This window comes from Myotis yumanensis, unplaced genomic scaffold (assembly GCF_028538775.1).
Source record: "Myotis yumanensis isolate MYYU_CA2020_CCGP unplaced genomic scaffold, mMyoYum1.0.hap1 SCAF_5, whole genome shotgun sequence".
Lineage (NCBI taxonomy): Eukaryota > Metazoa > Chordata > Mammalia > Chiroptera > Vespertilionidae > Myotis > Myotis yumanensis.
In genome coordinates, this window is record NW_027223756.1 from 85,083,403 (window position 1) to 85,098,409 (window position 15,007).

The 15,007-nt window shown below is 45.4% G+C and overlaps 1 protein-coding gene across 1 annotated transcript in view; it reads right to left on the reverse strand.

Annotated features, from left to right (window-relative positions):
- Positions 1 to 364: 364 nt before the first annotated feature.
- LOC139011463 (adhesion G protein-coupled receptor E2-like) overlaps positions 365 to 15,007 on the reverse strand; it is a 33,248-nt gene continuing 18,605 nt past the window's right edge. The window contains exons 14-23 of the mRNA XM_070416997.1: positions 12,750 to 12,857; positions 12,331 to 12,561; positions 11,979 to 12,154; positions 10,485 to 10,682; positions 9,981 to 10,216; positions 4,566 to 4,632; positions 4,215 to 4,306; positions 3,238 to 3,406; positions 3,042 to 3,152; positions 365 to 370 (exon numbers count right to left, since the gene is read on the reverse strand). Of these exons, the coding sequence (XP_070273098.1) occupies positions 365 to 370; positions 3,042 to 3,152; positions 3,238 to 3,406; positions 4,215 to 4,306; positions 4,566 to 4,632; positions 9,981 to 10,216; positions 10,485 to 10,682; positions 11,979 to 12,154; positions 12,331 to 12,561; positions 12,750 to 12,857 (1,394 nt within the window). The remainder of the gene's footprint in view (positions 371 to 3,041; positions 3,153 to 3,237; positions 3,407 to 4,214; positions 4,307 to 4,565; positions 4,633 to 9,980; positions 10,217 to 10,484; positions 10,683 to 11,978; positions 12,155 to 12,330; positions 12,562 to 12,749; positions 12,858 to 15,007) is intronic.

Here is a 15,007-nt window from a genome sequence, read left to right on the forward strand (position 1 = left end):
AATTTAGCAAAATAGAAACAGAAGGATAGATACTTAGAACAGATTGACAGCTGTCAGAATGGAGGGGTTTTGGGGAGCTGGGTGAAAAAAGGTGAAGAGATTAAGCAACAAAGTAGATACATATGACATATAAACATGGACAAAAGTATGGTGATAGCAAGGGAGAAAGGTGTGTGGGGGGAGGTGGAGGTGGGCAAAGGAGGATAAATGGATGCAGAGAGAATTTGCTTTGGGCGGTGAGCACAGGATGCACTGTGCAGATGATGTTTTATTGAGTTGAACACTTGAAACCTGTCTTTTTTTTAAACCAATATCACCCAAAATTCAACAAGAAGTTTATAAATACTGTATTTCAGGAAATTATTCAGAACTGAACACAAGAGAAAGCACATGTAACAGGTTTAACACAGGAGTGCCATGATTTCATTTGTGTTTTGAAAGAATCCTTCTGACTTCTGTGTAAAGAGGAATTGGAAGGAGACAAGAGTTGGAAGGAGTAGTCAGTCAGAAGGGAATTGCAGTGGCTCAGACGTGAAGATGGCAGCCTGGCTCAGGAGGGGGTGATGGAGACTGAGCCATCTGGGCACTTGAGGGATATGCTGAGACGATAAGAACAGTAGGGCTGTATAATGGATAGGTTGTAGGGGAAATAAGGGAATGGATGTAGTGCCATTCAGAGAGGGACAGACACCATGGAAAAGGATGGGATTAGGGTGAAGATGGAGGGTCATAATTTGGAAGGCTGAGTTTAAGGTGCCTTGGTAATATCAAAGATGTCAAGTAACTGGAAATACTCCTCTAGTTCTCAGAGCTAGAGAAACGTATGTGGCCATCATTTGCATCTATATGGTGACTGACCCTAAGGAATGAATTCTATTGCCTAGGAAGAAAGAATTTAATGAGAATTTAAATTGGTTGAAGCTATAAAAGAAACAAAGAGAGAAAAGCTAGAAATAATGGCGAAAGACATGGAGGAGGGGCATGTGAATAGATTCTAGACAGGATAAGGATGGAGTGTTTCATGAGAAAGAGTGATAAATAGTGTAAGAAGTTTCTGGAAAAATTTTAGGGGCAAGGAGATCATTGTAAACCTAAGAGATATTTGCTTTGATGGAATGATTTGGGAAAGAAGCCAAAATACATGAATTGAGGGAATGAATTTAAGACAAGGAAAGAGCGACAAAGAAAAGTCAACTCTTCACTGGTAACTGGAAGGAAATGGTAGGCCAAGTGGTGCATGTTTGTAACATGGAAAAAAATCAAGCATGTCGCTACAACATTGCGAAGAATGCTTTCGAGAAGGTGAGGGAAGAATGAAGGGGTTAAGGGTGGGAGAAAGACAAAGAGGGAGGAGAGAGAATGTGTGAACAATAGTGTAAAAAGAATTGATAAGGCAAGAATGATGGGATTCAAAGTGAAGGTGAATGTCTTCAGAGAGAAGGGAAATGGTGTGAATGATATGGCAATGTGGAGAAGGTGCCTGCTAATTTATGTGTGTTCAGAGGGTGCACTTCACAGAGTGATTGCAATGACTCAGATTTTCTCTGTGGAATATATGGTACAAATATTTGCTGAGAAAGGGAGAGGGGATAGAAGATTCAACTGTGAAACCAGAGTTTGTAGAAGATGAGTGAACAGGTGAAAGATATACAGAACTTCCTGGGAGTATACTAGACTTCTTTTAAAAAAATTATTTAAAAATATATTTTTATTACTTGAGAGAGAGTGAGGAAGGTAGAGGGGTAGAGAACAAGAAACATTTATCCTCTGACTCCTGCATGCTCCTTACTGGGGATCAAACCCACAACTCAGGAGTGTGCCCTGACCAGGAATTGAACCAGGGAACTCTTGGTTCATGGATCAATACTCAACCACTGAGCCACAGTAGGTGGGCATAGTAGGCTACTTTAAATGGAGAAGAAGATGCAAGGTGTTTAATGGAAGATGGAAGAAGAGGTGAGAAACTGTAAGTAAAAGAACTTTCTATGGCCGAAACCGGTTTGGCTCAGTGGATAGAGCATCGGCCTGCAGACTGAGGGGTCCCGGGTTCGATTCCGGTCAAGGGCATGTACCTGGGTTGCAGGCACATCCCCAGTGGGAGATGTGCAGGAGGCAGCTGATCGATGTTTCTCTCTCATCGATGTTTCTGGCTCTCTATCTCTCTCCCTTCCTCTCTGTAAAAAATCAATAAAATATATTAAAAAAAAACTTTCTATGTCTAAGAATATTTTTTTTACAAATATATTTTATTGATTTTCTACAGAGAGGAAGGGAGAGGGATAGAGAGTTAGAAAGATTGATGAGAGAGAAACACCGATCAGCTGCCTCCTGCACACTCCCCACTGGGGACGCGCCCTCAACCAAGGTACATGCCCCTGGTCAGAATCGAACCCGGGACCCTTGAGTCCGCAGGCCAATGCTCCATCCACTGAGCCAAACCGGTCAGGGCTAAGAATATTTTTTAAAAGAACTTGGTAAATCTAAACCACTGGCGGTTCTTAGTAATTATTGCCATGAATTATCTGATGCAATGATGGCTTTTCCTTCCTGGTTTTACAGTGGATGGAGGGTGCTGAACATATCAAGCAGCCTCCTTAAGTCTAAAATGCTAGCTAACACTTATTTCCTTTTATTTCTTAAACATGTACATCATTTCCTCCAACTTTGACTTTTGTTGTGTGGTGCTGAGTGACTACGGGATAGAGATGGATAAAGGGTAAGGTAATGTGGGTCTGAGTGCAACGGGCATCCCTGCTTCAGATCATTGATTCTTGCTTATGTAGCTAACCATGCATGGCACACGGCAGGTGTTCAATAAGAGTGCTGATGTGAAAAGTCAACATGAACACTGTTCCTCAGGAGTAAGAGCAAAATATATATTTTCTAAGTGAGACCATTGCTAATGGTTAAGGAATCAAAGAGTAAATTCAGTGGGAGCCATCCTAGGGCATCTCCTGCTATATACCCAGGTTATCCAGTGTGTTGGGCATGAGGTAATCTATCATTTAGTGAAGTCCTCTGGGAGCAATGCATGGCCTTACCACACTGTGTTTAGGGGCATCTGACAGGAGTCCGCTGGAGAGTGTGTATTGCTCAGACTCTGCTTTAATTTTCCTGACCCCCTTCCAGCATTTCCTGTATTGCTCCCGGACCTGCGGAGACAAAGCATGCTCTGAGTCAGCTCACTGAGAGGAGTGTGAATGGAAAGAGTCCTGAGTGGGAGGTGGACAGTGGTACCTGCTGGCTGAGGAGACAGTACACCAGGAAGATGAAGACGCCCTGCAGGCTGTTGATGATGGTGAACAGATAGGCCATGGCGTGAGCAGCTGGACCCACCTGCAGGATTCCCAGACACCACGTACAGCCCAAGATGAAGAGCTGAGCTATCGCTTTAAATGTCAGCATCCTTGGTAGAAGGAGAAGAGAGGCCCATATGCACACAGAGCAACAGGATCAAGGCCATTCTCATCTCCACCCAATGAATGCTCCTGCCATTCCCTGCGGGTGATGAGTTCACAGAAAGAGTTGTGTTCAGCTTTGACCTTCACTGTCAATGATTCTCCCTTGGGTCCAGGATGGCATTTGGATTGAATTGAGTAGGTTGTGACACTTCATAATGTAAGTTCAAAAAAAAATTCTATAATGCTCCATGGTGATGCCTAATTTTATCTAACCAACATTACCAAGTGTTTTCTGTGCATCAGGCTGTGTGCTGGAACCTGGGCATTAAAAGTCACAGGGGCAAGATTTCCATTTTCATATAGGTCACAGGCTATTCCAATGACTAATACAGCGGAATAATGACATGCAACATGTAGAAAGGATACTGGAGAGGGGTGAGAAGGAGCCTGACTGATAGTGGGTATGAAAGTGTAGACTGGGGTGTGGGAGGAGTCCCAGATCTTTCTAAGTGAACACAGTTTTTCTGTACTTTTGTTGTAGGACTGCTGACAAAAGGCCAAAGAGTGTTTATCAACCAATGTCAATTCTTCCTGTTGCTGAGGGAGTTATAAGATGGGATTAGAGACAGCGCATTGTAGCTGGGAAGTCAGCTGACTACCACTGAATCCAAGCTGGCTGCCATTGGAGGTCATCTCTTTACTCTGGGTTCCCTCAGAAGACCCCGAGAAGGGACGCCAGGGCTGCTGAGGCACATGGATTTGCTCTTGGGACCACACATGTCTGTGGGGTTGTCACCCTCTTCTCCATTTTACCTTGTATTCTTGAGGGTGGACACATCACTGTTGAGCGAAGAGAGTTTGCTTTTCAAAATCCAGAGGGTCATCAGAAAGAAAGCTAGATTGACCTTTAGAAAAATACACAAGGTTTAGTGAATAACATTTTAGTTTGTTATCTCTAGTCTAGCCCGTCCAACAGAAATTCCACATTTAAGTAGTTTTCATATTTAGTAACAGTGTTAGAGCTTGTAGTTTTGGGAGGATCTTAGAAAACCAAAGCAAACCCAGACAGCCCAGGGACATTCTTGATCATGTCATCCTCCCGCCTCCTTATAAGTCTAATGACCCTCAGCTGAGCGTTAAGGATGCTCTGATGTCATCACTCACAAAGAGGATGACGCAGACTGGTCCAAGGAAGCCCCATATAAATCCCTTTTCTGGGTGGAGCCAGCAGCTAAGAAAGAGAGAGAATTAAAAATGCATTTTTCCTTAGAAATGTAGAACAATTATGCAAACTCATGAATTAATTCATTCATCAACAAACATTGAGTGTCTCTTCTGTGATAGGCTCTGTGGTTGCCTCTGAAGATACCATCATGAAGAAAGTACACATGGTCTTTAATCCTACACATCTCACAGACACACAATGAGACACACTGCAACAACAAAACAGCTAGGACTGAGTTTTTTAAATTATGGCTTCTTTGAGAGGTAGCTCACATATCATAACATTCACTCATTTAAACTGTACAGTTTAGTGACCTTTAAAATATTCATAGAGTTGCCCTAACTTGTTTGGCTCAGTGGATAGAGCATCGGCCTGCGGATTGAAAGGACACAATGCCTGGTTTGCTGTCTTGATCCCCAGTAGGGGGTGTGCAAAAAGCAACCAATCAATGATTCTCTTTCATCATTGATGTTTCTATCTCTCTCTACCTCTCCCTTCCTCTCTGAAATCAATAAAAATATATTTCAAAAAAAAAATCATAGTGTTGTGCGATCATCACCACAATCTAACTTTAGAACATTTCCAACTCCTGTAAAAGAAACTCATTCATACTAGCAGTTACTCCTCATTCCTGCTTCCATGAACCCCACCGCCCACATAGCCCCACAGCATCATTAATCTACTTTCTGTCTCTATGGATTTGCCTATTTTGGACATAAATGGAATCATACAATACGTGGTATTTTATGACTCGATTCTATCACCTAGCATGTTTTCAATCAAGGTTCATCCATGTTGCCGCATGTTTTAATGGCTGAATAATCTTTTTTTTAAAAATTCTTATATTATTTTTGTTGTTATTACTCACCCGAGGATATTTTTCCATTGATTTTTTTAGGGATAGTGGAAGAGAGAGGGAAAGACAAAGAGAAACATCAATGTGAGAGGAATACATCGAATGGTTGCCTTCTGCATGTGCTCCAGACCAGTGCCTGGGAGGAACCTGCAACCAAGGTACGTGCCCTTGACCTGAATCGACCCAGGACCCTTTGGTCTGCAAGCCCATGCTCTATTTACTGAGCCAAACCGACTAGGGCTGTGTTTTTATTTTAACCCTTTAATCTAATTGCTGTGAAGGGACATTTCATTTTGATGTTTTGGATTTTCATTTTCCTAATGACTGATGATGTTGAACAACTTTTCATACACTGACTGGTCATTTACATTATCTTGGGAGAAATGTCTATTTAGATCTTCTGTCCATTTTCATTTATTTATATTTTATGTATTTCATTTATTTAAATCTTAAAAAAGTTTTTAAATTGATTTTAGAGAGGAAAGGAGAGGGAGAGAGATAGAAACATCCATGATGAGACAGAATTATCCATCGGCTGCCTCCTGAACACCACACACTGAAGATTGAGCCTGCAACCCGGGCATGTGCCCTGACATGAGAATCGAACCCAGTACCTCCTTGTTCTCAGGTCAACACTCAACCACTGAGCCACACCGGCTATGCTATTTAAAACTTTATTGGGGAAAGTATTACACAGGTCCTCTTTTTCCTTTGTCCATTTTTAAATTGGGTTGTGTTTTGTTGTTGAGTTGTTCACTTAATTTTAACAACAGTGCAACACAGAAGGTCTCTTATGTTTACAGGTTTGTAACTGAAGTGTAAAGGGCTTACGTCTGTTGCTTAAGGTTTTACTGATAAACAGTGACAGAATTCACTCTTGATCCATATGAGGGTAAGGAACAGGGGTGGGCAAAAGTAGGCTTACAGTTGTGTGTATGTGAAACAGTTTATTCTTGGTTCAATTATTTATTAATTATTGTATTATTTTCCATACCAACAATTGTAAACCTTCTTTTGCCTACGCCTGTACAGAGGACATCTCAGGTCAATGGAGAGTGTAGTAGGACACTGAAATATACACTGAGAAAAATGTAAGCAGGAAAGAACTGATGTGTCCAGGAAGGAATCTCTCTAGAGTTGAGCTGATGCAGGCGCACGTAAGTTTGAGCAGCATGTTGTGGGTAAGAGTGCAGCTTCTGCGAGACTGACTTCCTGAATGTAAGTGTGCAGACTTGCTCTCCTTCAAAAAACAACAAATGCTTAAGCAAAACAACTAAGATCAACCATTTCAAAACTCTGACAACTACCCAAAGCCTCAGAATGAACTGAAATAGTCTATCCGGAAACTACCGAAGCTGGGTAAGATTGGTGAGGAAGGACTCTGTGGTGTTTCAACTCTGAACTCTTTCCACTCCTTCTCTCCCCAGCTTAGTGGTGAGGCCGCCAAAAGCTGATAGCATTGCAGACAGCAGGGAGATCTGACATTTTTTGGAGCATCTTTGAGAGCATCATCATTATCCCCAGAGAACAGTCAATATTTTTTTCCGACCCTTTAGTTCTCCAGGAACCCTGTCTTCTCCAAATTTGTTGTATATTTTATGCCACTGAAAGCTCATCTCAGTGAGAGACAAAACAGCCTGCCCCTAGGGCATTGTCAAAATAATACCAAATGCCTGTCAATAACTTTGCTAACTGCCTAAGGCTGTGATTTCAGGTGGTGTCAACAAGAACTTGTCTAAGGCCCTGGCTGGGTGGCTCAGTTGGTTGGTGTGTGGTCACAATGCACCAAAGTAGCAGGTTCAATCCCGGGTCAGGGCACATACAAGAATCAACCAACAAATGGATAAATAAATGGAATAACAAATTGATCTCTCCCTTTCTTTCTCCAACCCCCTCATTTAAAAATATATTTTTATTTTTGTTGTCAATCCTCACCTCAAGGATATTTTTCCATTGATTTTTAAAGAGAGTGGAAGGGAGAAGGAGAGGCAGAGAGACAGAGAGAAACAGTGATGTGAGAGGGATACATTGATTGATTGCCTCCTGCATGTACCTCCAATCAAGGCTGGGGAACCTGCAACCAAGGTAGGAGCCCTTGACCAGAATTGAACCTGGGGCACTTCAGTCCTTGGGCTGACGCTCTATCCACTGAGCCAAACCGGCCAGGGCTCAACGCCCTCATTTGTATGTCTTCTTGAGAGAAATGTCTATTCAGGTCCTCTGCCCATTTTTTGTTTGGATTGTTGTTGTTGATTGTATGAGTTCGTTATATATTTTAGATATTAACCCCTTATCAGAAGTATTGTTTGCAAATACCTTCTCCCATTCAGTGGGTAGCCTCTGAATATCTATCCAAAATTATTGAAACATTTATTCACAATATATACGCATGGCTATGTTCATTGCAGCATTATTCATGATGGACAAGACATGGAAACAACCGAAGTGTCCTTTGATAGATGGTTGGATAAAGAAGATGTACTTATTATATACAATGGAATACTACTCCAACATAAGGAAACATGAAGTTCTGTCTTTGTGCAACATAAATGGATCTTGAGAATGTCATGCTAAGTGATACAATTCAGGCAGAAATAAATCAAGAATCCTATGATTTCACTCATATGTAAGATACAAAACTGAAAGCAAGAAATGAACAAACAAGACAAGCAAACAAACAAAAAAATCACAGACACAGACAATAGTATGGTGGTTACCAGAGGGAGAGAGGGGTGGGAGGAGGTAGTAAAGGGTAAAGGGGGAAATACAGGTTGATGGAAGGAGATTTGACTTTGGATGGTAAACATACAATGTAATATACAGATTATGTATTATAGAACTGTACACTTAAAACATATATAATGTTGTTAACCAATGTCACCCCAATAAATACAATTAAAAATATTTTCACTTGTACTTATATATTTATAGCAGCATTTATCATCATAGTAAAAAAATGGAAACAATTAAATTGTTTATCATCTGCTGGATGGATAAAAAATGTGACATATCTGTATAATGGAATATTATTTACAAAACAACAATACCAGCAACAACAACAATTCTAGGTGAGGCCTGAAAGCTGCAGAAATGGCCACAATCACAGATGGGACTCCATAGCCCACAGGTCATGATACTTGCTACAACATGATGAACCTTGAACACATTAAGCCTAGTATAAACAGCTGACAATAAAAGAGTGCAACTCTGGAGAATGACTCCCTTGATTTGAATCCCAGCTCTGCTACTTACTAGCTGTGCCCCTTTGGGCATTTATTTAAACTCTTTGTGCCTCGATTGACTTATATGTAAAATGGGTCAAATCACAGTGTCTAGTTCATAGTATTGGTGTGAAGATGAATTGCGTTAACTAAGATAAAAATGGTTAGAAAAATGCCTGGCACAGCCTGGCTCGTATGGCTCAGTGGATTGAACATCATCCTATGCACTGAGAGGTTGCTGGTTTGATTCCTAGTCAGGACATATGCCTGGGTTGTGGACTCCATTCCCAGAATGGGGCACACAGGAGGCAGCCCATCCATGTTTCTATCTCTCTCTTTTCCCTTCCTCTGTCTCTAAAAATCAATAGAAACATATTTTTTTAACAAGAGATACAAAAGTGCCTGGCTCAGTCCAGCCAGCATGGCTCAGTGGTTGAGCATCGACCTCTAAACCAGGAGGTCACTGTTTGATTCCAGGTCAGGAGGTCACAGTGTGGTTCTCAGTTTGTGGGCTCAATTCCCAGTGTGGGGTGTGCAGGAGGCAGCCAATCAATGATTGATGTTTGTCTGTCATCATTGAAGTTTCTCTCTCTCCCTCTCCCTTTCTCTCTGAAATAAATATTTTAAAAAGTGTCTGGCAGAGAGTAAGCACCATGTAGATCTCAACTATGTTACAATCTATAGTTCAGATTATTTAAATCAGTTCTATTTTTCCAAACCTAAATTAGGAACAACCTGTACTATTTGAGGTAGGTTAAATTATTTATAATGATGTCCTAAGCACCTTTTTCATGACACCTTTGTTATTTCAAGGAGAGTTTTAGAGACATTCTTCTTCATTATTATAAACTAGAGGCCCAGTGCATGACATTTGTGCACTGGAGGAGGGGGGTCACTCACAGTCCGGAACCTCTCAGGGGACGACTGACTGCTGGTTTAGGCCCACTCCCCTAAGCTGTCAGTCAGACACCTCCTGAGGGGTCCTTAGCGCTGCCATGGAGGCAGGAGAGGTCAGTGGGAGGGCATTGACCACCAGGGTGCAGCTCCTGCATGGAGCATCTGCCCCCTTGTGGTCAGTGCGCATCATAGCTACTGGTAGCCCCACTGTTTGGTTGATTTACATATTAGCATTTTATTATATAGGCATCAGAAAGATGCCCTAAGCATCATCACTTATTGTCTCTATTCATATGATCTGTCATAATCAGAATGCTATGTTGGTTCCACAAAGCCATGCTCATGGGGAAGAAGAAAAAGAAACAGGAATTTGCCCTTACCGAGCAGGTGTTCCATAAAGGTGAGGCCTGGATGCTGCAGAAATGGCCACAATCACAGCTGGGACTCCGTAGCCCACAGGGAGCATGAACTTCTTCATGAACCTGCTCACATTGGAGTAGTTGACCACGGTCAGGTTGCGTGTGGTGAGAAAGAGGTGCAGGCCCTCCAGCAGCATCCAGGTGAAGGAGGCCAGGTAGAGATAGTGTAAGGCACCCGCGATGATGGCGCACAGCACCTGGGGAGGAGTGAGTCACCAGGTGGGATTGTCAGGGTGGAGCATGGCCCCAGGACCTCTCCTATACCTTGGCATTTGGGAGAACTCTGCTGTATATGAAGGAATTGTCAAAAGAAGGTGTGATTTCTAGTTGGGTCAGTCAGTTTAAAATTGGCTACTTACCCCTCTAACCTTCCCCAAACCCAAAGTCATTTTATTAAGGTGTCCAATGCAAGTGTACTCCTCATTCCATGGTCAGGGCATGCTTCCTTTGGGACAGTGTCAGTACCTTAGGCTCAGTTCTGTCGATGGCCGTGAGGAAGAGCAGGTGGGCCAGGAAGAGGCAGACCGAGAGATGCAGGTGGAGTGAGGTGCTGGTGTTCTGGATGGCTTTGCACAGCAGGAAGGTGAGGGCCGCCAGGAGGAGGCACAGCAGAGAGAGGCTCAGCCCCACGTAGGTGATCACAGCCAGGGCGGGATCATCATCCTGGGACCCAGGAAAGAGGAGAGAGCAGTCACACTCCCTTAATCTGGGTTAATGACCCTTCTACCATTTTCAGTTTGGGCAGAGTTCAACAAATTTAGGAGTGGAGGAGCCAGGTAAATTTGTGATGTTTAGGACACTGTTAGAATTCTAGGGGGTTCTGAACTGATTCATTCAGATCCTGTAAACATTGAGGGATTAGAGCAGGGGTCCTCAAACATTTTAAACAGGGGGCCAGTTCACTGTCCCTCAGACCGTTGGAGGGCCGGACTATAGTTTTAAAAAACTATGAACAAATTCCTATGCACACTGCGGCGGCAAAAACACCTGGCAGGCCGGATAAATGTTTTTGGCCGGCCACATGTGGCCCGCAGGCCATAGTTTGAGGACCCCTCATTCAGGACCAAGCCCTGGAAATCATAGGGTGATTTTCCTTCATGACTAAGCTTATAGGTCATCATGTGACAGTCACAGAGACACACGGTTCCATGTTGAGCACCATCCTCCATCCACTTGAAGTGATACTGTGTGACAGAGTCTGTATCCGGAGACTCGATGTCCAGGGATCAACTCCCCACCTTGGACTTACTCACCTCATCCCTGCAACACCTGTTCCTTACAGATTTAGATCCTCGGTTAAAGAAGAAGTAGTGATGATGGTGGTAGCTTAAAATTAATATTTCCAGACAAATTTTTTATTTATTTTAAAAAATGTATTTGTATTGATTTCAGAGAGAAAAGGAGAGGGAGAGAGATAGAAACATCAATGATGAGAGAGAATCATTGATCGCTGCCTCCTACACAACCCCTACCAGGGATTGAGCCTCCAACCCGGGCTTGTGCGATTGAGCCTCCAACCCGGGCTTGTGCCCTTGACCAGAATCAAACCCGGGACCTTTCAGTCTGCATGCTGATGCTCTATCCTCTGAGCCAAACTGGCTAGGGCGCCTGACTATTTTTTAAAGATTAAAATTTTTCCTGCATGTTTTTTTCAAATCATCTTAAATCCATAAGAAGAACTTAAAAAATATTAATTTTAGTGTAAGTATGTGTGAGAGAAAATGAGGGATGGGGAGAGAGAAAAACAGAAATATGAATATGATAAAGGAAATGGAGGACAGCAATCCTCAGATGAGATGCTTGTGTATGACCCTGACGGGACAACCCAGGTGCACCATGTTTATTTATTGACTCACATAAATTTCAGAATAATAAATTATGTTATTTTAGGTGCAACATGCATGGGAACTTATTACATAGCAATAGACATTGAACAAAGTCCCTTCTCAAGGCTCTCACCTGCACATCATAGTGGGCCATGAGGACGGCAAAGCTGCTGAGGTGGCTGCATTGGCAGGTGGTGCTGGTGTCTCTGGTGCCCACCATCCAGCAGCCTTTGATGGACCAATGACCACTTCCATTCTGGCCAGGCTCCCAGAAGACACAGAACACCTTCTGCCTTGGCCTCGGGGTCACTGACTGTAGGAACAGAGCAAGGTGTGAGCTGGTGTTTCTCTTGCTCAGAAATGCTGACCCAAATCCTGCTTGTGATGGGCTTTCCTGGGGAGATGATGCACCCATGGGAGAGCCCCTGAACCCCAAGACTGTGTCCAGGACTCAGGCCTCTTCCACACCCACAGCCCCGTTTCACCAGCACTCACATGCTTGAAGACAAAGGTGACTGGGGAGCTGAGGTTCTGAGTGTCCTTGTTGCTCACAAAAGCAGATGTGACATCTGAGAGCAGGACGAGGGAGACTTCCTGCAGCAGGCCCTTGTGTGTCTCATGCAGAACTGACTGCTCCTCAGTTTCCAGGACCAGGGGGGCCCCAACCAGCAACTTGCACATCCCTGGAGAGGAGACAAGGCCCACCACAGAAGGGCCTACAAGACAAGGACAAGGTTCACATCTTGGGTTGTCCCAAAGGCCCCCTTCCTTCTGGGATGCATTCTCTCCTTTGACCTACCACAGCCTACACTTCCTTTTAATATTTAATTTTCTGTTTGTCACATCCATGGGTGTCTTGTTCCACTTTAAGACTCACTGACCTTCTCTTCACATCAGTCATTACCTGAGCCACCTGAGTCCTGCACCACATCCCAGTTCACCAGCATCTTTGCCTGATTAATGCTCAGGGTGACATTCTTGTCTCCTTGCTTCTTCACTTCCAGTGACAGTTCTATGAATTGTGGGAGTTACATAAGGGAGTTAGATTAGTAACTGTGCCAGCAGTTGTAGCTATAACATCATTTTACTAGAGGCCTGGTGCACAAAAATTTGTTCACTCGGGGGGAAGAGGGGGTCCCTCAGCCAGTCCTGTGCCCTCTCGCAGTGTGGGACCTCTCAGGAGATAATGACCTGCTGGCTTAGGCCTGCTCCCGGGTGGCAGAGGGCAGGCCCAATCCCTAGGTGCAGCCCCTGGTCGGGCTCAGAGCAGGGCCGATTGGGGAGTTGGGGCGCTGCCCCCTGTCATGCACAGAGCAGGGCGGATCAGGAGGTTGCGATGCCACCCCTAGTCACGTTCAGGGTACGGCTGATTGGAGGGTTGGGGCACCACCCCCTGTCACACTCAAGGCAGGGTCGATAGGGAAGTTGCGGCATCACCCCCTGTCACGCACAGAGCAGGGACAATCAGGGGGTTGGGGCACTGCCCCCTGTCATGCACAGAGCAGGGCCCATCATGGGGGTTGGGGCTCCGTACCCTGTCTCACACAGAGCTGGGCCGATCAGAGGGTTGAGGAGCTCCCCCCTGTCATGCACAGAGTAGGGCCCATCAGGGCGTTGTGGAGCTCCCCCCTGTCATGCACAGAGCAGGGCCCATCAGGGGGTTGGGGAGTTCCCCCCATTCACTCACAGAGTAGGGCCAATAGGGGAGTTGGGGCACCGCCCCCTGTCACCCACAGAGCAGGGCCTATCAGGGGGTTGGGGCGCCGCCACTGTCACACTCAGGGCAGGGCTGATGGGGAGGTTATGGCTCTACCCCGTCACAGACAGAGCAGGGCCTGTGGGGGGGGGGGGGAGTTGGGGTGCCACACCCTGTCACACACAGAGCAGGGCCGATCAGGGGGTTGGGGCACTGCCACTGTCACACTCAGGGCAGGGCCAATGGGGAGGTTATGGCTCTACCCCGTCACACACAGAGCAGGGCCCATGGCGGGGGGATTGGGGCGCCGCCCTCTATCACCCACAGAGCACGGCCAATCAGGGGGTTGGGGTGCTGCACCCTGTCACACACAGAGCAGGGCTGATCAGGGGGTTAGGGCGCTGCACCCTGTCACGCTGATCCCGGTGCCGGGAGGCATATTACCCTTTTACTATATAGGATAGAGGCCTGGTGCACGGGTAGGGGCCGGCTGGTTTGCCCTGAAGGGTGTCCTGGATCAGGGTTGGGGTCCCCACTGGGGTGCCTGGCCAGCCTGGATGAGGGGATGATGGCTGTTTGCAGCTGGTCACACACCCTTCAGGGTGGGGGTCCCCACTGGGGTGCCTGGCCAGTCTGGGTGAGGGGCTGAGGGCTGTTTTCAGGCTGGCGGGTGACTGAGCTCCCAACCGCTCCTTTTTTTTCTTTTTCTTTTTGTATTCTGGGCCAGCATTAGCTTTGAGGCTTGGCTCTAGCTCTTAGGCCTCGGCTGCTGAAAGCAGGTATCTGGTTTGTTTGGGTTCTATAATCGAAACACTGTTTCAACTCCAGCTCTGAGATTTCTGCTGGCTGAAAGCAGGTTTCTGAGGTTTTCTTTAGCTTCTATATTTGTAACAATGTTTCAAACTGCAAGCTCAGAGGCCGGCAAGGCAGGAGGGGAACATTGGAGTCCTCTGTCACTGAAGCAAGCAAGCCTCATGTTCACTTCAAGCTGCCTGGCTGCCGGCTGCCATCTTGGCTGGCAGTTAATTTGCATACCCCCCTGATTAGCCAATGGGAAGTGTAGCGGTGTGACACCAATTTGCATGTTTCTCTTTTATTAGTGTAGATACCAAATAATGCCATATCCTATCTAATAAAAGAGAAACATGGTAATTAGCGTACGACAGCTACCCTTCCCATTGGCTAATAAGAGCGATATGCAAATTAACTGCCAGTCAAGATGGCAGTTAACCGCTAACAAAGATGGTGGCTAATTTGCATACTGCAGGCAGGATGAGACAGCGCTATTCTGCATGACCCGCTGCCATCCCGGCCTGCTATCTGTGACCCTGATTGCAGGCGACCCCTGTGCAACCCGACTCAGGGCTGGCAGGCTTGTCCCCAGCTATCTGCCACTGGCCAGGCTCCCAACCGGCTCTCCCTCGGGAGATCCCCTGGCACTGGCGAGGACTGCTGCCCATCAGCCA